General features: G+C 34.7%; 2 protein-coding genes across 5 annotated transcripts; one reads left to right on the top strand and one right to left on the bottom strand.

Moving 5' to 3' along the window:
* The first annotated feature begins 13,753 nt into the window (after positions 1-13,753).
* On the top strand, positions 13,754-20,251 carry LOC105641012 (purin-rich alpha 1). Of its 4 annotated transcripts, none has more exons than XM_089724300.1 (6): positions 13,754-14,444; positions 14,536-14,583; positions 16,104-16,244; positions 16,363-16,608; positions 19,686-19,800; positions 20,001-20,251. In XM_089724300.1, the coding sequence occupies exons 1-6, from the start codon at positions 14,127-14,129 to the stop codon at positions 20,165-20,167; spliced, it is 1,035 nt and encodes a 344-aa protein (XP_089580426.1). In that variant the 5' UTR covers positions 13,754-14,126; the 3' UTR covers positions 20,168-20,251. The 4 variants fall into 4 exon arrangements, with proteins under 4 accessions (XP_089580426.1, XP_089580427.1, XP_089580428.1 ...); XM_089724301.1 differs by having other exon boundaries at positions 13,760-14,444; positions 16,366-16,608; XM_089724302.1 differs by having other exon boundaries at positions 13,768-14,444; positions 19,686-20,251.
* Positions 20,252-22,844: 2,593 nt separating this feature from the next.
* LOC105641014 (L-ascorbate oxidase homolog) lies at positions 22,845-25,280 on the bottom strand. The gene is made up of 3 exons (XM_012225456.4): positions 24,887-25,280; positions 23,328-24,437; positions 22,845-23,245 (listed from the first exon to the last, which is right to left on the bottom strand). The coding sequence occupies exons 1-3, from the start codon at positions 25,132-25,134 to the stop codon at positions 22,945-22,947; spliced, it is 1,659 nt and encodes a 552-aa protein (XP_012080846.1). The 5' UTR covers positions 25,135-25,280; the 3' UTR covers positions 22,845-22,944.
* Between the last annotated feature and the right edge of the window lie 514 nt (positions 25,281-25,794).

Below are 25,794 nucleotides of genomic sequence, written 5' to 3'. Positions count from 1 at the left end.
CCTTGACCTTTCAACCAACTCAAATCCTCTCTTACCCCTATAGCCTCAGCTAATAAAGCATTGAAGACCCCATTATTCCTTGTTAGCTTTCCGCCTCTAATATACCCATGCCCATCACGTAAAAGCCAGGAAACACCTGCATGTGAATTTCGGTAATGAAAGGCACCATCACATTACACTTTAAACTAGACCCACTAAGTGATTTCCACTAGAGTTGGAAAGGAACAGCCACCACTCGTGAAACAACTTTAACAAATTGAGCTGTTACCCATTCTTGAACCATTTGCTTAGCTCGATACACACATTCATGAGTATTAACAATACCCTCCTCCCAAACAACTTTATTACGACTTAATGAAATACTCCACAGAAGGCAAAAATACATACCCCACTTACTACCATCAATAGTCTCCCTAAGATGACTAAACCATGCCTGCATATTGCTAGAGCCGGTCCAGCTCAGACCAACCAGCAACTGCCAACATTGCCTAGCAAAAGGACAGAGAAGAAAAAGGTGTTGCTGGGATTCGCACTCTACACCACACACTGGACAGGTCTGATCAATAATAACTTGATGGAGGTAGAGTTTGCCTGACTAGAAAAATATTATGCAACAAACGTCAGACAAAATTTGCAACTTTGGGAGGGACGTGTACTTCCATACCTCATCCTGTCGAACTACACTACCAACATCATCTGACACCTACTAATCTATTATAAACTTGTACCTGCTACGAATAGAGTACATACCTCATGGGTCCCACCACCACATCCAACCATCAACCCCCATAGCCCCATTCATATGACATAATGGAATACGAAGAATAATATCAATCTCATGCTGAGTAAAAAGCAAGTTCAAAATGGTATGTCTCACCCACTTCCATCTACCAGTAGCAAATAGAAAATCAGAAGCCCACCCTCACCTGAAATATTATCGCTCAAAATAAAAGGATGAGATGGGTCGGGCAACAATGGACTATTATAAACTTCAGTATTACGACCATCAACAACACGACACAAACAACCTAACTTAATAGTTGCTAACTCTTAATAACAAATTTCCACACAAAGCTTGGATTGCATCCCACTTCAACCTGGAGAAAAGAACACTCCTTAAAATAGCGTGCCTTATAAACACAATAAACCAGAGCATTCGGGTCATTTAAGAACTTCCACCCTTGCTTCGCTAGTAACGCCAAATTAAATTCACGAATAGATCGAAATCCAAGCCCACTAACTAATTTTGATGTGGCCGACCTCTTCCACCTGTGCCAATGAATACCAGAGTCACTATCCATCGAAGCCCTCCACCAATATATGTTCATCAAATTTTCAATGGAATTGCAAATATTCAACGGCAATAAAAAAAACTCATAAGATAGTTCGGAATGGCTTACACAATAATTTTTAAAAGAAACTCTTTTCCAGCACGAGATAATTAAACTCTCTTTCCACCCCTGAAGCTGCCGCCACACCTTATCAACCACAAAATAAAAAACCTTTTTCTTATTTTGCCTTACGACAATTGGAAGCCCTTGATATTTGGAAAAGGAATCTGTCTAGTGGACATTAAGTAGCCTAGAAATTATATCCTGAGCAGCCATTGTTGTGTTGATATTGAACATTATTTTAGATTTTTCATAATTGACTTACTGACCTGACGCCGCTAATATAGTGCAAGAATGTTTAATCAATAAAGCTTCTGTTGTAGTAGCTTGAAAAAAATACACTTCGTCATCCGCGAAAAAGAGGTGACTTATAGCTGGGGCATTGCGCACCACCTTACAACCAGTAACTGTTGCCGCCATTCGAACTCTTGAGGAGACAAGACAGAGCTTCAACACAAATTATGAAGAGGTAAGGGGATATGGGACCACCTTGTTGCAAGCCTCAACCAAGAACTATCGAACCGAAAGACAAACCAACATGACAGATATGATAAGTACCGTAGTAACAAGTTTCATGATTTTATCCACCCACACCTGAGCAAAACCCATTTTCAACATCAATTCACCTAGAAACCTCCACTCAACCTTATCATATGCCTTAGACATATCTGTTTTTAAAGCGGCAATCCTGTACTTCCTTGAGATTTACGCTTCATACAGTGCATCACTTCAAAAGCAATCATCGCATTATCAATAATCAAACGATTCAAAATGAAAGCACTTTAGGCTTCATCAATAATCAAAGGTAAGACCTTCTTCAATCTATTTGCCATAGCCTTTGCCACAAATTTATCAATAACATTACTAAGAGAAATTGGCCTTAGATCCGAGACAAACTCTTGCCTTTCTTTTTAGGGATGAGAATAATCTAGTCTTATTAAGCTTTGCAAAAGGTGCCCCCGAATTGAGACTTTCCAGACAAGCATGTCCAACGTCCCCACCAACTATTGGCCAATAGGCTTAGAAGAACGCAGGATTAAAGCCATCCGGATTGGCTACTTTATCAGGATGCATACTAAAAATTGCATCCTTCACTTCACTCATCACAAACGACTCCATAAGCTCCCTATTATGTTCCTCCAAAATCTTAGGTTCGACACACTGAAGAACTGTTTCAAATTCCCCTTGTTGCGATTGGAATAAAGTAACATAATACTCTGTAATGAGCCTATCCAATTTGGTATCCCAACCAACCCAATCACCATAATTATCATGCAACTGACTGATAGCATTTTTTCGCCTTCTATGAGATGCCATCGAATGGAAATATTTAGTATTGAGGTCGCCATCCCACAACCATAGCTACTTTAACCACTGCCTCCAATATGCCTCCTGTTAGCGAAGGACCGCCATATACGCCTCCTGCGCTGTTCGATACAACGTGATAGAGCAAGCGTCACGTCCCCCTTATAACGATGCATTTGATTTTTGCTTTATCACAGCTTTGCTTTAAAGTCCATTCGCTTGTCATTGCCCCACTTATGAAGAGCTGTTGCACAATTATAAATTCATTCTAAAATATCCATACCAGTCCCTGGAAGCTAAGCTGCTTGAACAACACAATCGAAATTCTCTTCACACAACTAGGCATTCTCAAAATGAAACGAACGAGGGGCATAATGAATTATTATGATACCCAACCCCATAAAAATAGCACCGTGATCATTCTGCGCTACTTCTAAGTGAAAAAGTATGGCATGGGGAAATTGCCTTAGCCAAGTATCTATTGCCAAACATCTATCAAGCCTTTCCGAAACCCAGTCTATAGTTCCACGGCCCCTTTCCTAAGTAAACTTATTTCCAGTGTAACTAATGTCAAATAGACCACAAGAAGCAATAGTGCGTCTAAAGCCATTAATAAGCCAATTAGGACGATTAATATGACCCACCTTTTCATTATGAGCCAATAAGTCATTAAGGTCACCCCTAAAACACCACGGTAAAGGCAATTTATTTTTCAAAGAGATCAATAGATTCCAGGACTCTCGACGATGACTTCTCTCAGGCAAACCATAAAAACTTGTAAATCTATAAGGCTTAACACCATCCACATGAATTCCAACATCAATATAATTATTATTATAGCCAATAAGAGAACAAGAGCTTTTTTCTTTCCATAATAGAGCAAGGCCCCCACTATGACCTTGTGGATCAACAACAAATGGGCCTTCAAAGCCTAACAATCGTCTAACTTTATCAATTTTATTTCTCTCAACTAATGTTTCCATAAGAAATAAAAATTTGGGTTTCTTGGGACACAAAGTCCTGCAATTCACGAATTGTACAAGGTTCCCAAGCCCACGACAATTCCAACAAAGGAAACTCATTAGGCCTGGTGGGCTTGGATATTAGGACCCGCTTCCTCGACGTTTTTTCAGTTGGCCAAAACCTCCAGCAAATCATTTTCCTTCATTCCAAGATTCTCTGTAACACCCCTTCCCGGTCCACCCGTTAACCCGAATAAACCGAGTCGAGATGCTACAAACTGGTTGACTGTATGGCCTGACATGCTGAAATCATAATGTATACTGAATATAATCTCATTCTGATGTTGTTTACAAAAATAATGTACTTAATGTTTACAAGACATGATACTAGTTTGCAAAATGAAATGGGCCCAACTGTGTGCCCTGTACATGCCATGAAAGGATGGATAAAAGATATACATCAAAACGAGTAGCTACCCTGAAGACTGAGTCTTCTACAGATGAACTGCAGCAGTTGTAAGCCGACTCTCTACGGTCTAGTCTCAAAACCTGCGAGTTAAACAGGTAACTCACTGAGCAAATAAAGCTCAGTGGATATCTCAACAGATAAATAAACAATTAAACACATACATGTATAGAAAGAATCATGTAAACACATGTGGCACATATAAGCACACACATCATGATACTTTCATGATACCTTGATTATCTTGTGTACTGTTTATAATACTGTATAATTCATGAAATGTTATGTCAAGATATCTGTATGGCTCCATAAGGTTATAGTGAAACCGAAGTGATAAGAAAAACTGTATGAAACTGGATGAATACTGTATGCTTGGCTGCTATGGCCTGTATAATCATATCCACTCAACGGCCTGTAGCCGGAGTACCAAACTGTATGGGGCGCAGATCTGCTATCCTATGTCGCGACATAGCCTTATCTACATGGTTTCTACCTAACCTCAATGGAGCATAATGTTGGTATGTCAATAATATAACACAACATCATATTCATAGTTCATAATTTCATAATCCATAATGTTCATTTGATATCACATCATTTGTATGCTTGCATGTTGTTTTGATGCATGATTTAATGTTGTATTTTGGTGTTAAAATGATTGGAGGCATATAAGTGAAGCAAAGGAATACAATTGCATTGAAAAAGAAGTCCAAAGTGCATGAAAACACAAGTCGCGAGCGCGTACTTTAAAGTCGCGAGCGCGTAGAATGCAAAATGAGAGACAGTGAGTTATCGGGCACAAGTCGCGAGCGCGTACCTGAAAGTCGCGAGCGCGTAGAGTGCAACATGAGAGACAGTGAGTTCCCAGGCCAAATACGCGAGCGCGCGATGAAGGTCGCGAGCGCTTGCAGGCCAAGGGCCAAGTACGCGAGCGCGCACTTGTAAATCGCGAGCGCGAGAAATGCCAAATGAGAGTCAGAGAGGTTGCGAGCACAAGTCGCGAGCGCGCACTTGAAAGTCGCGAGCGCGAGATGTGTCAAATGAGAGACACAGAGTTTCAGGTGGGAGTCGCGAGCGCACATTTGAAAATCGCGAGCGCGAGGTGTGCAACGCGAACTCTTCATGCAATTCGCGCGCGCGCTTCCAGCCTGCACTGTCTGTACTCTTTTGGTCATATCTCTCAATATACAACTCCGATTTGGATGATTCAAAAACCCATGTAAAGCTAACACATAGAGGAACAAATAACTCTTCTATCACTTCCTAATTCCATCATTAAATGGGGTCAAAATCAAGATGAAGTTACTGGTAAAATTTCCAGCAAAACCTGTTTCAACATAAACTCACTATTTACTTCATTTATTCACTTCCTCCCCTGTTTTCTCACCATTACCAGTCCTCCCACTCAACATGAAGCAATCTTGCCTCATTAGCAACACACCACACAAATTCTCATGCAAAGAAAAAGATAAATAAAAAGAGATATCAAACCTTCAACCAAAAGAGCTTTAAACTTCTTCTTAGCTTCCTTGTTCTCCTACTTTGAGCTTCCCTCTCCTAAACATAATCACTCTGATAAATCATCTAAAAGATCACAAAAGTATGAACTTTAAGAAAAGATACTTACTTGGATAGAGTTCTAGGTTGAAGTTAGTGTGTCAATTACATGAAAAGTGATGGAGAAAGGAAGGAGATGAAGAGAAAGATGAAAGAGATGCAGAGGAAGATGAAGATGAAGAAGACGTTGACGATGAAGATGAAGAAAAGGAAGAAAGAAAATGGAAATGGAAGTCTCGTTTACGTCCACTTCCCAACCATCTCTTTAAATGTATGGGACAACTACCAAATAAGACCTACAGTTTCTACATGTTACATTTTAATCCCTCAACTGTATTGTTTGAGTGCAAGTAAGTCCACTTATAATCCCATTCTACCCCAACCGGGTTTGGTTTGGTCCGACTCAACTCGACTCTATGAAAAGACTCGACTCAGTAGGATGTCACATTCTCCACATCATTAACTCTCTGTTTATAAACATTGGGATTCAGATTTGTATATTGGGAATCAAATCCACCAAATCCTGCTTGTTCCGACTCCATCGAGATTGGGCCATCACCCCTATTACGTTGACCACCATTAAGGACATCCACCTCTAACAATAGCCGCTTGTCACTGACGTTATTGGAACACTGATTATCAAATTGTAACCAAGCACCATAAGCAAATTGATCCCTGGTAACACTCGAGTAATCTAATAACTTAGAACAAAAACGGTCAGAATGTCCCAACAGTCCACAAAAAAGCAAAATGCGGACAAGCGTTCATATTTGAAAGAAACCCATTCCCAGTTACCCCGTGGATTTTTAAGTTGAATTCTTCTTTTTAATGGTTTCATAATATCAATAGAGACACGAACTCGCATAAACTCCCTCCATACCACAGAATAATTTTGTTGATCAGCCTCTACAAACTCCCTAATGAAATTACCAATATCGTGAAACACCTTTTCTAATCGACACCCAACTGGATAGTTATGCAATTGCACCCAGAACTCTATTTTGGTAGCACAACATGTTTAGGATTCATCCCTTCAGGGACAGGTTTTAGAATAAGCAAGTTTTGATTAAAGTTCTAGGGTTCCCCACTCAATGCTTTGTTTCAGTCCACAGGGTGCATAAACTGCACTATGAAACCATTATTTCCCAAGTCTTTTACCAACATCCCCTTAATAGGTCTCGAGACAGAGGCCATGGTTTGTTTGGAACTCAAAAAGTTAATAACTCCCTTTGTAAAAATTCATCCGACAATACAATATGGCAATGGCGGGATCTCCTCCTCCCTTCCATCAGTCTCGGTCACCTCAACTCTGACCCTGCCTTATTGTTCCTCAAAATTCATACGAGCATAGAACTCCTCTGTAAACGAATCCGTACTGCTTCCAGCCATGAAGGATGATAGAACCAAAAATTTTACTTGTAGAAAACAAGAGAGGAAAAACTTGTCACATAATGAAAAAGAGAGAATTTTTATTATTTGTTAATCTCTTGGTTCTTTTTATTCAATTATCTTAAATTTAAATTTGTCTTAAGTTGAAATTGTGGGGTCGAATAATTTAACCACACACACACACACACACACATATATATATATATATTCACCATAAATTTTAATAAGCTTTTACATTTAGATAATTTAAGATTGTTTACATTATTGAGATGAATATGATAGATTGTTTATATCCAATTGATTCCTACTGCTTATTTAAAATGCACAATTATTTGAAAAAAAAAATGATTTTATAATCTTATTAGTGTAAGCTATTGCTAAATTTAAATTTAAAATTCACCTTAGGTTGAACAGACAATAGGACTTGGAAAACATAAAACTTCCAAAGCGTGTAGTAAGTCCCATAGAGCTAAATTCATTTACTTGTATTATATAGACGAGCTTCGGGGTCAAAATTATAACAAAAAATTTGAACAACATATTTACAACTGTCTCGGCATACCTTATTATGCAATTAATCAAATTTTAAGGCTCATCAAGCCCAAATCATTACATTATATTCATTGGCATACAAAGCCTATTTTCAATGCATCAAATTATCTGTTAGTCAAGCTAGAGTAGGCTAGGCCTTCCATTACCATCATCACCATAACCACCTCCACCACCATCATCATCATTATATTATGGTTTGCATTAATAATTTCATCTTATAATAAGAATACAATAAAAGGAAATGTCAAAAAAAAAAAAAAAAGAATACAATAAAAGGAGGCTCAACTATCCTCTTCCACATATAATAACACACAACACATAATAGTAATAGACCAAAATGAATCCTAAGTGAGTATGAAACTTCTATATTTAACAATTTTATAGATTGATAAAAGAAATTACTATCTAGAATAATTAAAAGCCTTAATGGAGAGGAGGAAAAGCTAGACTTCTTAACAACTACTTCGCCCCTGAACCTAAAAAACAGTAAATGTCAAGGATTAGTCAAATACATGCATAGTGTCAGACGCTTCCTGCAAATTTCATGCTTAAAATGTCACATCATAAGTAATATTAAATAATTCAAATAGTGAAAAAGTTTAGTCAACAAGAAACACAATTCACGTAATTTATCGACATGCAATATATGAGGTCTAGAGACTCTCTGAGGCACGAACTCATCACTATCTCAAATCCAACATAGAGAATGCGTACTTGACCCTAATGCACAAATTCTCCTGCCATACTCTTTGGTGGCTCTGCTTTGTTTTCATCCAAGCATCCACTACCAATAGCAATTCACAATGCGAACCTAAGATAATGGCACAAATTATGTAAATAATGTATGGATTGTCTATACATATAGATGATGAATAATGTATGGATGACAATAATGTATTGTAACATATCGCTCATAAATTACATAGAGAAAATATCCAACACTGTTTCTAGTAGAGTCCTAGTGTGATATTAGATGGTCCTAGATTGTCTATAAATAGAATAGTAATTTAAAGAAGATATAAGACTCGAAAGAATAAATAGAATTATTAACTAGAGAGAATTAAAGAAGAAATGACTTAATATATTCTGCCAAAATTTCGACAAAGTCTCCTCTAAAAATTGAATATAAGCCCTATAAAATAATAATAATAAGGTAGCTCAACAATTGTCATTATATCAGACACATAAAAATGTTTAACTCAAATTTGTAGAATCAATTTCTATGACAACTCGACCCAGGAAAGCAGTCCAATAAGGGGAGAGAGTGGCGCTACGGAGCGGCTCTTAAAGAGTTTCCAAGATGGCGAGGCTATCTTTGATAGTGAAATGTGGGGTGCATGAATGAATTGAGTTATACATTGAAAACAGAAAAATTAAATATTAGATGCGCCTTTTGGTGAAATGACCAGGAGAGTTGGAAGAACATTATGGTTAAGCATGCTCGCTTAAGAGAAATCCTAGGATGGGTGATCTCCTAGGACGTTCTCCATTCAACTGTGGGACAAAAGCGTATAGATCACGTTCAAATCCAGGGTGGGTTGAAATTGGCTTGATCCAAAGTGGACAGTTCCTCTGGTAGTTGGAGCCAGGACATGACAAATGGTATCAGAGTCAGACCCCTCTAGTAGATGTGTAGTTCGAAGATGAACCAACATCCTTGCATTTTAAAAAATACACTACAACATCCCCATAGTTTGCTCCATTACAAGCTTTCGTCCTTCCATCAATATTTTATAACTTTATCATTAAATGTCTAATGAAAAGATAAAAATGCCCTTAATTAATAAGTCACTTGCATCAAAGAACATCAATAATGTAAAAATATCAATTTTCAAAACAAAATCAGTCAAAAAAATCATAAAATAAAAAATTTCCAAAAATTCAAGAATACAAAATACAAATGGTGCTTATTCTTTTAAGAACACAAAAATTCCAATAAAAAACTCAATAACAGCAAAAACTTTCATCTCCTCCCAATAAAGATCCACATGACATTACCATATCTCCTTTCATTTCTTCTATTCTTTATCTTCCAATTGGTGCAACTTCCCCTCCTTTTGAATAATAATTTGAGACTATAACTATTAAAGGACCCAGATTTGCTAATACACAATGGAAACTTTTGCTTCTCCATTCCAGCAACAAATACAAACTCTCATTGCTACTGTTCATATTGTTCCCCACAAATCAAGCCTGACGGGCCCCTTTCCAACCACAACTCCTATTTCTACTACTAACCCATAGACTCAACAACTTCACACTATAGTAGCTTGCTCTTTTGATAATATTGTCAATAACGGTGAAGGTAGATAGAGAGTCAAAGAAGGATTGATAGAGAAATAAGGGTTTCAATTTACGTAAAAAAAGGAAAGTTGTTAAGGATATTTTGGATAAATAAAAAAATCTCTCTCTTCTGGCTGTTTAATTTCTCTTTGACTTGTACTAAAAGTTGGTAAAAAATGGTCGGAAGGACAGAAATTTGTAACAGAGTAAACTATGAAGATATTATACTGTGTTTTTTAAAATGTAGGGATAAACTAATAATTTATGGAAAACCCAGGGTAAAATTATAGTTTCTCTAATTAGTATTATAATTTTATCATGTTTCAAATCGCCACAAATTGTTGCATTGCTAAAAGGAAAAGTTGGGTTAGTCGTAATATCTTAATAACAATTGTAAATAGGAAGTAAATGGAGTTTGATGACGCCGGTACTGTGATGTTTAATCTGAGATGGTATATTAATGTTTAATCAATTATAATTGGTTAGAGTACCATTACTATCTGCTCAACATACTGAACGAACATGAAATGGTTCTCCTTGAATATTTGAGGTCAAATGGATACCAAATCGGTCAATGACAGAGTTAGCAGTAATATGGATACCAAATCGGTCAATTCTATTCATGATCTCTTGAATTTTATAAAAGTTCATTCATGATCTTGATTAAATTCCTGTAAAATTATTTTATTTTAGCGAGAGGCATAATCATTACTGAAATGTAAAAATACAGAATCATAATAGGTTCTCTCAAGATTCAAAAAGTTATAAGAATAATTACAGAAAATACGGGTCAAATTTATGCATTAGGCTTTTTTTATTTATACAAGTTTGTTAAATATAAAATAAGTGAACTTCTAGAACATTCACTATTCGGCTATATGTATAGGAAGAAATTAACGGCCCTTTTGTTTATGAGCTCAAAGCCTAAAAGAGACTTGAGGACCCAACTTAGCTTCCTATGTTGAGCCTATAATTGGGCCGACTGTATACTGCATTTTAAGGTTAATTATAATTTAGTATACAATTTTCAAAAATTTTTTATTTTATGTCCCACTGAAAACGTTTACTATCAAGTATTTTTTAAACCTCAAAAAAAAATTTTCAAACGGATATTTACAACTACAAATCGAAAATAGCAAAAGGATTTTTTTGCTGACATAGATTTTTTTTTTTTTTTTTACCAATAAAATCCAAAAGGTTTTATTGCTCACAGTGACACACAACCCCTCCCCTCCACCCCACCCAACTATTCTTGTCTGCAACAACAACCAAATATCCTTCTTTGCCATGAGCTAGTTAACCATTGCAAGCAATCTAGTAATTGGGTTTCAGCTTTAGAGAGAGAAACTGACGAGAATAAAAGCGAAAATCTAAGAAAGAAACGTTTTGTTTTTTCATATACAAGAAAAAAGAAAATGAGAAATGATAGACTCCTTAGATTTCTCCACTGGGTTTCGCCATCCAAACAACCACCATAAGGAAAGTTATTGTTTTTCGCCATCCAAATCCTTAGATTTCTCCATTGGGTTTGCAGAGAATCTTTATAATGATATCACTTGTTTTTTCTTATTTTCACTATTGATATCGTCTTCTTCCTGTGGAATACTGGTGATTCAGCTGCTTTTCTCTATCTTCAATCGAGACCAGACAACAATGGCGCTCCAACATCAGTAACACCTAGACACAAATTTGTTTGAATTTCACATATCTACCCCTTCGATTTTCTTTTTGTGTTTATTTTAGTCCCAATTTATGAAGGTGTTTGAAGCTTTAGGGTTTAATTATGAAGTTTATGGTGATATCAGCACGGCAGAATCATTTCAGTGGTTGTGGGTTTGAAAAGGAGGCGATCGGAGCAAAATCGTTTAAAGCTGAAAACAAAAAATTTATGAAGTTAGAGTTTTGAGGGGTTTTGGGAAGGAGGAGACTAGAGAGTGGAAGGTGGCTAATCGGCTGGTCGTCAATGAAGAGATGGCATGGCGAGAAGATACAGTGCAAAAGAAAGTAACGGTGAGGACTGCTGAGTTGTCCACCAGTAACTCAATAAAAAATCCATCTTTGCACAACATTGCAGTCCTATTTATATTTTCAGTTTGCCATGAAAATTGGAGGTACTTATTGAAAATTTTTTTAATAAATATCTAATTGTAAATATTTTTTATTGAGATTAAAATAGAAAATTTTCAAAAGTTGAAATATTAAATTTATAATTAATAATTTTCTCAAAAATTAAAAAATTATAAAAATAATTGTCGAAAATTCGAATCAAATTCATACATTAGACTTTTTTTTATTTATATAAGTTTCTTAAATATAAAATAAGTAAACTTCTAGAACATTCACCATTTGGCTATATGTATAGGAAGAAATTAACCGCCTTTTTGTTTATGAGATCAAAGCCAGAAGGAGACTCGAGGACTCAACTTAGCTTTCTATCTTGGGCTTATAATTGAGCCGAAAGTATACTTACATTTTATTACTACTTCTGTTTTATAATATTTATTATATTTAAAAAAATAATTCATTTCTAAATATTTATTATATTTATAATTTTATTGAGTAATAAATTTTTTTTTAATATTTACCTTTTGCATATGACCAATAATTATTATTTTAATTTAATTATTCTTAGATAATTAGTATTAAATTATGGGTAATATATTCAATTTACTTAATAATTTGTTATAATTTAGAGAAATTTAATGATTTTTTTAGGGACGTGAAATTTCAAATGTGACAAATATTATGAAATAGAGGTAATAGTTTCTAATTAATATAAATCGATTCTTAAGTAATATATTTTTAATTTTTCTTTAGTTTTTCCTATTTAATTTTATAAAGTCTTTGTAAATATACTAACATACAATATTTTTATCAAAATAATATTCGAAAGAAATGTTTAAAGTGTATGCAACATTTTTTTTCTTGACTTAATATTTTAATGCATATTCTTTTTATTATCATTATTAAATATGCAATAAATTTTATTTAATTTGTTTTTGTTATGTGCACATATATTGTGAATATCTTTAAAAGGAACTAATTTTGTGTTATATATGTCAATTAATTTTAATCTTTTAGAACTTTAGTAAAAGATTACAATTTTGGGAATTATTTAATTTCTTTTAGTAAAAAATAATAAGATTATGAAGAAGTGTGTCGAAATTTTTTATATTTATGCGATTATCAAAATGGGTTGATGTGATAAATTCGAAACGAACATACTTAACATGCGACATATGATTAAGGTCAATACGAACACAACCTGTTTAATAATCGTGTCAAATATTTAAACACGAACATGAAACATAAATTAACTATTGACATTAACACAACACATGTAACTCGTTTAATTAAATGGATGATATACGAATAAAAAAATTCAATCAAATTTGATTAAATGAGTCGTATATAGGTAAAAAATACAACATATATAATACGTGTGTAACAAGCATAATCTTATATATATATTATTTGAAATTACATATTTATTTTCAAATAAATGGATTAGATGAATCAATCCATGACACAATCTGTTTAAACTCGTGTCATATATAGATGACTCGTTTAAAACACGGATTGTTAGACGAATCGTGTTTCCGTGAATTTTGACACCGTAAATTACATAAGGCTTGAATTGATAATAATGGAATCAATGTATTTTGACTTTGAGGGGTGAATTTAATTTAGCACTAGGAGAGAGCGATAAGGATTGCAAAGCACTCAAATACAGTGAAACAGACAAACAAACAAGGCACTTGCAGGGGACAATAATAAAATGCTGTTTGCACAGCCATTACCAGCCTCAGCACTCAGCAGCAGTAAGTTAAAAAGCGTAAAAAACGCAATTTTAGTTAAGGTGAGTGAGTCTGTGACAGAGAGAGAAACTGAATTATTATTACTTTTAAAGTAAAAAAAAGAAAAAAAAAATGGGACTAAGTCAATCCTTATTATCCCTCCTACTGCTTCCATCTCCCTCTCTTTCTCTTCCTCCTCCAAACCCTAAATCAATCAGTTGTTGCATAACTCAAAGCTTCAATTTCCTCCAAATATTTTGCAGATCCGACTCTTATCACATCACTCTTTGCTTTTGCTTTGAACCAGAATTCGTATAACTACTCAGTTTAGGGGTTGGGCTTTGACTTTTTGAGTTGGTGTTTTGTCACAACAACTAAAAGAGGAACACCGTTTAAGTACTATTGCAATAGCATAGGTATATTCATGGAGGGGAATTCCGGTGGTGGAGGAGGAGGAGGCGTAGCTGCTGGTGCTACTGGTGTCAGTGGTGGTGGTGGAGGTGCAGGAAATGATGTGGAGCTGATGTGTAAAACGCTGCAGGTAGAGCATAAGCTTTTCTATTTTGATCTGAAGGAAAATCCACGTGGGCGTTACTTGAAGATATCTGAAAAGACGTCCGCCACAAGGTCTACCATAATCGTTCCTTTCTCTGGAATTTCTTGGTTTTTGGATCTCTTCAATTACTATGTTAATTCTGATGATCAGGACCTTTTTAGCAAAGAATTGCAGCTTGACACCAAGGTATTTTCCCTTTTCCTCTTTCTTTTCTTTTCGCTTTTTTTTTTTTTTAATCTTAATTTCCTTTAACGCCACATTTTGAATTTCATTGCAGGTATTCTACTTTGACATTGGTGAAAACAGGAGGGGCCGGTTCTTGAAGGTATTCTTTATATATATATATATATATATATATATATATATATATATATATATATATATATATATATGCATATGAATATTTACATTTTATTGCACAGCCTTGTATTTCCTTGAATTGATGTCAAATGCCTTTTAAGGTGTTTGAATTGTTAAAAGTAGCTGGTAATCTTTTAATTTTCCAAATAGACTAAAAATCTAGCTAGGGTGATTTCATTTTTTTGCTCAAATTAACAAGTCATTTGATAAAACTACGGTTCTCAATTATCCTTCATCTTGCCCCAATGGGCAGCTATTTAATGCCAAATAAGTTTGTTTTTGAAGTTATGCTTGAAAATTGGACTGAAACATTATGGACCGCACTGTATAAATTAAGTTGAAACCTTTTCACTTTTTCCCAGTTGAATAGTTGATCAGAAAAAGCTAGCTATCAAAAGAGTCTGGTTTTGTGTTTGTGTTCTTTGTACATCATCTTTTTTCTCCGTCTCTGAAGACTGAACACATCCTGTTGTTCATCATACTACAACTTGCTGTGAAGTAACTGGTGAATAATTGGAAGTCAAATTATGTGGCTTAAGAGAATGCATGCTCTAGCTTTGTATTTTTTATTGGAAATTTGATACGAGTAAAATAGTGGTAGAAGTTGATGGCATGCAATATCCAAAATTAACCAATTTGGTTATCCTGGTCTGAACAGTTATAGGTCCGGGAGATAATTTTGTGGATGCGGCTTATGGAAATAAATGGATAAAGCCAAAGTGTTTCCAGAATTTTAAAAACAACAGGATTTCTGTTTGTTTATGCTCCAAAATGAAAATATTAATTGCTGTTTTTCTCCTAAAAATATACAAATAGCAGACTGTAAGGTTTTGAGTATGTTGTGGTGAAGTATAGATGGTATTTAAGTTTGGCTGGATTATGTTGCAATCTGTGTGATGCCTTTACAAAGCCCAGGTGCTCTTTCTATAATTCCAATGGAAATTAGGGTAACTAGCTCTTGTCTGATCCTGATATGGTTTTTCATTGATAATGCATCTTGGAGGCAATTCTTTTCTTTTTTTTTTTTTTTTTTTTTTTTTTTTTTTTTTAAGTTCTTGCTAATAAAATCAAGCTCCCAATCTTGAATAGAATCAGTATCTTTGCAGGATAGGAACAATCCTCACCAGTCTTCACAGTTTATAGGATTTCATAGAATATGACATAGTCTAATAGCTGGATTTTGTCCAAAGAGGACCGAGTACTGATGGATCTTATCTTTCCTATGTTGCAACTAGATCTCATTAAGAATAGGCCTGCTTGTTATATTTTTAGATTTAGAAGAACTTTTCAGTGGACTAGAGATCATAGCGTGTCCCCAAAGTCAAACATCACTTATTTTTGAGGTAGAGTGGGGGTGGTCGGGAGTTGGAGAATTCAAGAATAGTTGAAGGACCCATTTCACCTCTTTTCTTTTCTTTCACTTTGGGCCTCTGTTAGACTTAGTACATTCTTCTTGTAACTGCTCTAATAAACATATACATGCAGGTATCTGAAGCTTCTGTCAGTAGAAATCGCAGTACTATTATTGTTCCAGCTGGAAGTGCACGGGATGAGGGTTGGGCAGCATTCAGGAATATTTTGGCGGAGATCAATGAAGCATCAAGGCTCTTTATGCTACCCAACCAGGTGTCTCTGTGTTGCATGCACTTTTTTTCTTCCGTTTTCCTTGGAAAAATATTTATACCATTTGTAAGATGGATCTCACTTGTCAATTTTTACCCAATCTATTTGTTGCATGTTAAAGCAGCAAAGTTCTGAATCATCAGAGCGTCTTGTTGGCCTGTCTGATGATGTTGGGGCTGGCTTCATATCTGGGCACAGTAGCCAACCTGCTCCAGCATCTGAATTGAATGTAGATAGGTCAGTTGAACTTGCGCCACAGGAAGAAATTGGGAATTTGGGGGTCTCAAAGGTAATCAGAGCTGACCAGAAGAGATTCTTCTTTGATCTTGGTAGCAACAACAGAGGTCATTTCCTGAGGATTTCTGAGGCAAGTTTTACCAAAATTTTTACTAAAGGGTTTATTTTCAGTTCTTTTTTTACTATTTATTTAAAGATATAAATCTTTTCTGGGTTTCCTTGTGTGTTTTTTTTGTATTTATAGGCTCTAATTATTGAACATAGGTTGCTTTTTTGGATTGAATAATGGACAATTGAAAGAGGATCATTGTTTCTTCATTTCATCTCTTTATTTCCTCATTCTCTTTCTGAAACTCAATATTTTTCTTGTTCAATCAAAACTGAACATCCTATATCAACTTGTATCAAAGCAAAACCTTGATCCAGACTCTCCCTGACCTGCAGTGGCATTACAACCCTATGTTTAAAAAGAAAAAAAAAAAGAAAGAAAATTTGTTGCGTTCAATTTGTAAAACAATAAAACTCTATTTTGTCTCCTCACCGCCTCCAAAAGAGTCTCTCTCTCTCTCTCTCTCTCTCTATTAGGGTTATAGCAACCAGGATAATTAAAATAGGTGTTCTCACTGTTGATGAAGTTAGATCTTGGAGCTTTCATGGATTGGGTAAATCATCAGAGGATTTCCTTGACTTGTATAACGTCATAGGTATTACTCATATTCATATATGCTAAAAATGAATTGATAGGGACTGCTAGGTGATACTGGCATAAAGTTGATATAGAGAGAGATTTGGTGAGGCTCCTATTGATTCGTGGCCAGAGATAAGACAAAATTGAAAGAAAAGTATATATCTTTGCACCTACTATGAAAGACAGTTGTCAGAAATCTTCATGAGGAACCCATGGTAGTCATTTGAAGCTTTGTTAATTGTTAAAGGTATGATATTACGAGCACAATGACTTTCTTTTTCCCAGTAGGTCTGCTTGGAATGGCTTTTGGTTTTATTTCTCAAATATAAAAGAAAGATCTATTATGAAAATCTATATATTTTTCTTTTTTGGTGTTGAAGCAGGAAAAAGAGGTTTACACAAAAAAGGAAAATAATTGAAAAATGGTTTTTCCTTGATTCATTATACGTTTTCCAAGACACAAGCTTTTAAGTGTAAGAAAACAGAAAAAAAAAAATCCAAAAAGAGAAATGTTAGCAAACCCCTTAGATTAAGGCTACCAATTGCTTTAAAGTTTTAACTACTCACCAATGTTCTAATGAATCTCAAACCAACTATTCCTTCTACTAAGACTACCAACCAAAAGGTCTTTTCCAGCAAGGACAAGGATAATTAGATTCATTACCTCCTCATTCTTGTTCTACAATTGTGAACTGTAAAGTTTCATCAACCACTCATACTGTTTCTTGTTTTGCCCATTATTTAGTTTTTTAGCTCATCATGGTGAACCTTCGAACAAACTAGATGAGATTTTAGTACTGAGCCTATGGAAGAGTATCTTGTACTTGTGATTGGCATGAAGGTGCTTTTATTTATATTAGGCGACTAGTTTTTGGTATGCCTGTTGAGGGAAGTGACAAGTGATATTTGGAAGTGTATTCGTAATTTCCATTTATTTCTTAAATGTGAAAATAACATTTTTAAGGTTCCATTTATTATGGGAGTGCTTTGAATGTGGCTTCTAAAGTTTTAATTTCTAACTTGAAATTTAACTAGTGCCACATCCTTGGTCATTTAAAGTAGCCTGGGTAGTAAAAACAGCTTTACCTCTTCATTATTCAGATAAAATCTAGTGTGATGTTTAGCCCATATTGTATTAGGTCATCCTGGGCTTTATTTATATATGACTAACCATGAAATAGCACCTATTAAGTCTAAGGGCAAGAATATTGTCCTAAACATGCAAAACCTTCACCAAAGGATTGGATGTATAAACTTCATCAGTTATCAAGTCTTAAGGGCAAGAATATTGTGCTAAAACGTGCAAAACTTTCGTCAGAGGATATGATGTATTATCTTCGTGATGCAAATCCCAATGCTAGGGATTTTAGAAGTACTCATTTTAGGAAAAAAATAAATATAGAAAGTAGAAATTAGATTAGGCTTCCTAATCAGTTATTCAAAACACTATAGGAGACTTTGATATGAGAATCATTTGAGAATAATATTATCGAGAATTAATTTCTCTCTTCCTCAAGGATTTCATCCTTGTTTTGCCTTCATTCTTTCTGGTTCTACATCACTTTATCTTTTTCTTAGGAGTTTCATTGGATCTCTTTGATACTGCCGCTTGTTCTATGATTTTAGATTGTCTTGCTTTCTGTTCCATGACCATTAATTATTTTGCCCCCTCTTTGTTATGGGCTTTGTCTTGCCTGCTTATACCTTAGATGCCAATATTTGATGCCTCATTGCTTTAGGTAATGCTTGTTATATGTTACTATTCATTCTTTTGCAAGTGTGATGTGCTGGTGATAAATATCTGAGCATGTTGAATTGTCCCTTTTTGTGCATGCTCATTTCCTTCTACTTCAAAGCACTCACACTTTGTTTCCTTTTATACTACCATTGGGCCATATGGTTGTATATGGTTGTATGGTTGATGAAATCTGGTTCATTGACACTGGATTCAGCCAATTTTGGGACATTCTGAGTCTAGAGTTATTGGCGTTGCTTGATAATGAAGCTCAAGGGTGGCAGAGGCTTTTGAAACACTTCTACTTTGTGCCTTGCACATCCCAAAAGGCTTTTGTATCATAGTATAGGATGTTAGCAATGGGAATGGTGGTTGCTGTGATGGGGCAGCGTGAATTGGGGATTGTGACCATTTGGGGATGTAACATTGTGTGTGAGTTGACATTATCCCTTTTAACCTAAAACATTTGGTCACTCTGTTTGCTTCAGCCTTATATTTTCCATAGAATAAATTGATCCCATATTTTCTTCTTAAATTTCCACATACACCAGAGTTTATAGAGTAGCAAAATTGAAATACTTAAGAAAGCATGTTTACTTGATTTCCAAAAAAGGAAGAAAAAAGGGGGTGGGCATATGGATGGTAAAGAATGCTAAAAATATGATATAAGATAGCGAAAATACTGTTTTTTTTTTCAATCTATTATTCTGTTTTTGGGGTGATTAAACTGTATTATCGTGGTATCTTTGAAGGCATTGGAATTAAAGTTTTATCACAATTGCAGGTTGCTGGTTCTGATAGGTCGTCCATAATTCTTCCGCTATCTGGGCTGAAGCAGTTTCATGAGATAGTGGGTCATTTCGTGGAGATCACAAAAGAGAGAATTGAAGGAATGACAGGTGCAAATGTTCGCACTGTGGATCCCCCTCAGAGATGAATGTGCAGAAACAAAATAGTATTATTATATTTGCTTTGATGCTGCAAATAGGTGTTTGATTAGGGGGTGCAGTTGTGTTTAGTTGGTTTCTTGTTAAAATTCTTACCTCTTCTCATTCAAGTCTATAAATAATCCGACCCGATTTATCTGTTTGATGAGCAGAGAAAAGTTACGGAGCTGGTAGTCGGTCAGTAGCTTTAAATAGGGGAATAACAGAGGAAGCGCATCAGATATTTATTTGTAACTGTCGGTTTGATAGTGTGGCTATGGCACCCTTTGTTACATTTTCAATAATGCTGATTCCAGTTTCAATGCCTAATGGTGGTTGATGCTCCTTTAGCTTGTACTTATTCAGGTATTGGGTTGTAACTATTGACTTTTGTGTAATTGCAAAAATGACAGACTTCTCTTTCTTTCCCCTTTCTTTCGTGAACCCTTATGCTATATTGCTAGTACTAGATGGCCTCTCAAAGTTACACAACTACACGATGTATAACTTTATGGCCGAATATATAAATTTACCTTTGAACTTTCTTATTTTAATTTTATATCACTTTTAACTTTTATTTTGATTTATTAAATATTTTAATTTTTAAATTTGCGTTATTAAATATTTCAATTTACAAAATTAGATTAATTAAACACTCATTAAAAAATTAAAATTTATAAAAATTATTAAACACTTTAATTTTCAAATTTATGTTATTTAATATTTCAATTTATAAAATTAGATCAATTAAACATTTATCAAAAAATTAAAATTTATGAAAATTATTATTTTAAAAGTCATACTAACTATATGTCATGTTGATATTTTTTGCAAATGAAAGTCAATCAAAAACTCTAAATTTTATTGATATTAGTGTCGACAAGTATGTAATATTATTAAATTTATAAGTTCAAGAACACAATAGGTTATTTGCAAAGTTTAGGGTGCCACAGGGTTAAAGTTGCAAAATTCATGGGCCACTGGTAAAATTTAGGATATTACAAGGTTAAAATTGTAAAGTTCATAAGTGAATTTATGTATTCAGCAATAATTTTGTTAACTCCATTCCAAAGAGTAAAATTTAGCCAAATAAATCATTCACCCCTGAAATTTGACCAAAAAAACCTTATGACATTGAACTATAAAATTGACATTGTAGCATCCTGAACTTCACTTTTTGTAACAATTTCACTTTTTCTTACACTAAACACAGTAAATTTTAAACTTTTTTGGCTTTTATATGCAAAATGTTGGTTTAATATGTGGCTAATACAACTTTTGGAATAATAATTTTATATTTTTTAATTTTTCAATATTGAATCAATATAGTTTTATAAATTAAGGTGTTCAATAGGTCAAATAAAATATTTAACATGTACAAGTTTATAAGTTGAAGTGTACAATGGGTCAAAATAAAGGGTACCTCAAAGTTTTTTATAAAAAATACAGGGTGGGTAAATTTATGTATTGAGCCGTAAAATTTATGTAAAAGTGTTGAAGAAATTAAAATACAAAATTAACTTATGTAGAAATATGTATGAAACCTACGCATGACTCTATAATGTGTATCATTATTTATAATGCGATTAAATATAGTTTATGTAAATTTTACATATAAATCAAAATTATATAAGCTCGATTCAATATGTAACTAAGCTACCATTGTATAATTAATTAAATCCAAAATTTAATAAATTATTATTATGATACATAATAAAAAAATTAGGAAGATTAATTAATTTTAAATAAGAATATGTAATTTACTTAAACAGCTTTACTATTAATCACTACAAAAAAAACGCGATTTTGCGACCGATTTTTGTGTCAATCGCAATATGGCGATGATGTTACGATCATTTGCGATGAAAGTTGAAGTTACAAAAATTTTAATATTCACCGACGGATTTGCGACCAATCCCTGACAACTTTCGCGACGGATTTGCGACTGATTGCAGATCCGTCACAAATTCTACGCTAATAACTCCTGCAGGTTTGGTTTTTGTTTTGCGACTCAATTGCGATGAATTTGCGACTGATTTTGAGACGGATCTGCGACCGTTTCACGGTTCGTCGCTAAAATGCGCGCTGCAATTTAGCGCCGATTTTAGTTTCTGGTTTGCAAGGGATCAGTGACAAATCTGCGATAGATATTTTTGCTACTGATTATGGTGGTCGCAAGTCGGTCGCAATTTCTTTGAATACAAAACGATATCGCAGGATTAAAAATTGTCGGTTGTAAAAACTTAAGGCTTTATAATGCCTTGGTCGCCTTGGGTGCGATCGTAGCGTGCCTCTTCCCTTCTTTCTCCGTTTCCGGCAACTATGTCTCCTCTTTGTTGCAGCAACGGTCGCCGGAGAAGCCACTGCGGAAAAGGTTACAGCTTGGTCGACGGTTGTCCTCCATTTATTTGCGTCTCCTCTGTGGCTCTGCGGAAAAGGTAAGTCTTTATTATTAATGTAATTTTTTTTTTTTTATTATTTTGTTTATGCCATAGCAAGTTTAGGTTTGATAGCAGGTTTAGGTTTTTCAGTAGAAAAAAAAAAAACTATAGTCAATAAATAAACAAAAAAAACAAAGGCAGCGTATGAGCTTAAAACAAAGGTTTTTCAGTAGATTATTCTAGCTTCATTTTATAAAGATTTTCAAATTACATTTAAATACAACCAATAGATAGTAATTACAACTTACAATAAAGAAATGACATATAGAAAATGTGTGAACGTTTTATGGAAGTGTAAATATAATTTTTTTTTCATATTTATCCTTCGTATATGAATAATAATTAATATTTTAATTCTTAAAAAAATTTGGTGTTTGGATATATTAAATTAAAAATAATACAATCAACTTACTTAATAATTTATAATAATTTAAATAAATATAATTTTTTATTTTTAAAATCATGAAATTCCAAACCTGAAATATTCAGGATCGGAGGTATATATAATTCGCTTTAGAATGATAAATTCAGTAATTATTACACAAAGGGACTCCAGCAAACTGATACAGAGGAGAATAAATGGAATAATTTTTTATTTTTATTATATTTTGGAAAGGGTTATCACATAAAATTTGAAAAAGAAAAAAAAAAAGAAAAAGAAAATGCATAGTGGAGTTTAAATAGTGTAAGGTGGGGGCTTGGGCAAGCCTTTAACAAGTCCACATAGCATAGCATTGTCAGGTACATTGTACTCATCTCTAAGAGATCTTGCAGGAGAAAGAACGCTGGCATAAAGCTGTTGTCCCAAGTATGTCCTCTCCCACATCTCAGATCTTAGGTTCCACATCCCACAATTGTCGAATGTCAACAGAATTGCTGCCCAAGATTTTGGGAATACTTGGACTGTCGTCCTGCTCACTGCGTCAAGAAGATTGTAGTTCTTCCTCTTCTCAGGACTCCATGTGCCGGCCTCTACTCTGTTATTCATTTACAAACGTTTGTTAGAGTTAAAACACAATATATATAATTCAAATCATAAGTTTCAGAAGCATTTCTTACGCCACTGCAAAGAAGGAATATCCATCCAAATGCCATGATTCAATGCTCTTCTCATGGTTCTCAAAGATTATCTCCACAAAATTTCGGTGGGTCATATTTACAACATTAGGCTGTGTGATGACCTTCCTAATTTTAGCAGGCGGATCGTCTTGAATTGTATCATACTTAAATACCTTGTCTGCAACCCCAAAATACTCGGCAAGTTTTAATGGGGTTTCTGGATCAGCGTGAGAAACGCCATTGATAGCATAACGAAGCTTTCCGCCTGCCCTACTGACCGAGTTAACGAGTTTGATAGTACGAGTAATATTGATTGATCCATAATGATAAGAGCCTTGAGGGTTTGGTCTAGCAGCGCTTGCTGTCAGATTCCAGCGGAAAGAACGGAACTGGTTCAATGACCAAGCCCATCCTACAGGTGCCTCTGGTAATTGAGGTGATGCTTTTCTACCATTTGCGTTAGTGTATCTAATGATGCCTTTACCAGTAAGAATAGTCTTAATGAATCGAGTGGAAGCCACAATATAGTAATCCCTGGGTGCTTGATCGGCTGTCACAAGAACGGTAAGGCACTGCCCAACATGAACATCAAGTGACTCGTACACATTTTGAATCACATGAGAGCCCTCCATCTCTACAAGCTTCATCGTATGGCCTTGGATTCTGAAGTTAATGGATGTTTTGAGCCCAGCATTGCAAATTCTGTACTTGTAGGTTTTTCCAGGCTTCATGGTGAAGAGAGGTTCGTCCTTGCCATCTCCTTTTGCGGTTTTGCCATTGATGAGAACAGCATCTGGTCTACCAAGTGATCGTCCACTGTCCAAGAATGACCTCAGAGCTTTGTGACTTTTGGTGTACCAATCGTTAATAATGACGGTGTAATCATCCTCAGGATCGGGATAAGGGACGGGAATTAGCAAACGGCTATTTATGTTGAGGCCACCAAAAGCACCGGCGGCCCTGTGAAGGGCGGTGCTTGGATAGTACATGAAGCTCCCGATCTGGTCCTTAACTTGAAAGTGATAGGTGTAGTTTGTCCCAGGTTGAATAGGACAATTGGTGCCAAGCACACCTTCTTGCCATGAGTTCTTCCTTTGTTGAATACCACTCCTGTGACAAACACAATGAGACTTTTAGAGCTGAAAGTTCAACTATTGTGGTTATTAGGAAAACAAGAAAAAATAATTAGAGGAGATTTTTTTTTTTTTTCGAAATTTAGAAGGGCGATATAGAAACAAATCACTGTACTATAGATAAAAGATAAAATTTTATGTAAATTTCAAAATAAATTAAAATTAAGGAGTTGACCATTGTTGGCAATCCCCTAGTTCCGTCATTGAATTACTAACTAGTGGTTATATTACAATTTTTTTTTTTTTGGGTAGAACCAGAAAGCTGTAATCAATAAGCATAACACCTCACAAGTATGCATATATGAGCTTCCTCTTACGGAGATTAATATCTCTTGCCACTTTAATTAACACTTTATTAGTGATAAATAAAAATTAATAACGATGAAATTAAATATATATGAATTAAGAATGAAAGTAATAAATTACCATGTCAAAAGGAATGGTTCGTCAAGGTTATTGAAGACATTAACGACAATATTGTTGTTGGTTGTAGAGTTGATGAGAGGTCCAGGAAATTGATCATTGATGAGAATGACCTGTTGGGGAATTCCCAAAGGGGAGAGGGTGCCATATGTGATTTTCCATGTGAAAAACAGGTAAGGGTCTTCGCTATTTACCCCTATCATTGCCCCGGAAAGGAAGCATAAAAATAACACATGCATCACCCCATCCATCTCCCCCAACCCCTTTCTTTTTCTTTTTCTTCTTCTTCTTATAATATATATGTTTTGTGTTTTAACCCTTTCCTATTCTATCTCAAAACTATATGTATATATATGTATATGTTTGCTGTCACTGATGGAAGAAGATGTATATCTTCTTCTATGTTTTTTACATTGCCCCTTTCTTCCCTTTTATACTCCATAGGGAAAACATAAACCATACGAATTACGGAAATGTTCTATGGCTATCCTTACACTTGTAACAAATTTGCTAAAAATAAATAAAAACCATTTCTATTCTTACCACCACTTTAGTTGAACAGCTAGAATTGCTCTATTCTTAGTTAAAAATGAAAATTTTTTTCTTTGATTGTGCTTTGTCTTGCATCCATAATTCTTCTATATTACGTACGTACATTGGTTTGTCAAATTTTAAGTGTTTAATAAAATAGTTCAATTAAGAAAGTTCTAGAATGCAAAATTAAACCAATTAAGTATGATTTATTTGGTTTTCTCACGTATGTAAAAGATTTAGGGAATAACAGGTTTTAAACTCCATAAAATTATTATGGTGAATGTTATTTAAAGGGAGGGTAACCTCTTACGGTGTCATTTATAATATTTACTATGTAATCTATAATAGTTTTCCTCTCCATTGGATTCCCATGAATC

This window comes from Jatropha curcas, chromosome 7, assembly GCF_041381405.1.
Source record: "Jatropha curcas cultivar XTBG-Jc1 chromosome 7, XTBG_Jcur_1.0, whole genome shotgun sequence".
In the NCBI taxonomy this organism is placed as follows: Eukaryota; Viridiplantae; Streptophyta; class Magnoliopsida; order Malpighiales; family Euphorbiaceae; genus Jatropha; species Jatropha curcas.
The sequence above is the reverse complement of the archived record's forward strand: the minus strand, read 5'-3'. Positions and strand labels throughout refer to the sequence as shown.

Excerpts from the sequence above, each read along its gene's own strand:
- LOC105641012 (XM_089724300.1), top strand. The coding sequence starts at position 14,127 with ATGGAGGGGAATTCCGGTGGTGGAGGAGGAGGAGGCGTAGCTGCTGGT. Across the intron at positions 16,245-16,362 it reads TCTTTATGCTACCCAACCAG|CAGCAAAGTTCTGAATCATC; the intron begins GTGTCTCTGTGT and ends TGCATGTTAAAG. Across the intron at positions 16,609-19,685 it reads ATTTCCTGAGGATTTCTGAG|GTTGCTGGTTCTGATAGGTC; the intron begins GCAAGTTTTACC and ends TCACAATTGCAG.
- LOC105641014 (XM_012225456.4), bottom strand. The coding sequence starts at position 25,134 with ATGGATGGGGTGATGCATGTGTTATTTTTATGCTTCCTTTCCGGGGCA. Across the intron at positions 24,438-24,886 it reads GAACCATTCCTTTTGACATG|GAGTGGTATTCAACAAAGGA; the intron begins GTAATTTATTAC and ends TGTTTGTCACAG. Across the intron at positions 23,246-23,327 it reads TATTCCTTCTTTGCAGTGGC|AGTAGAGGCCGGCACATGGA; the intron begins GTAAGAAATGCT and ends AATGAATAACAG.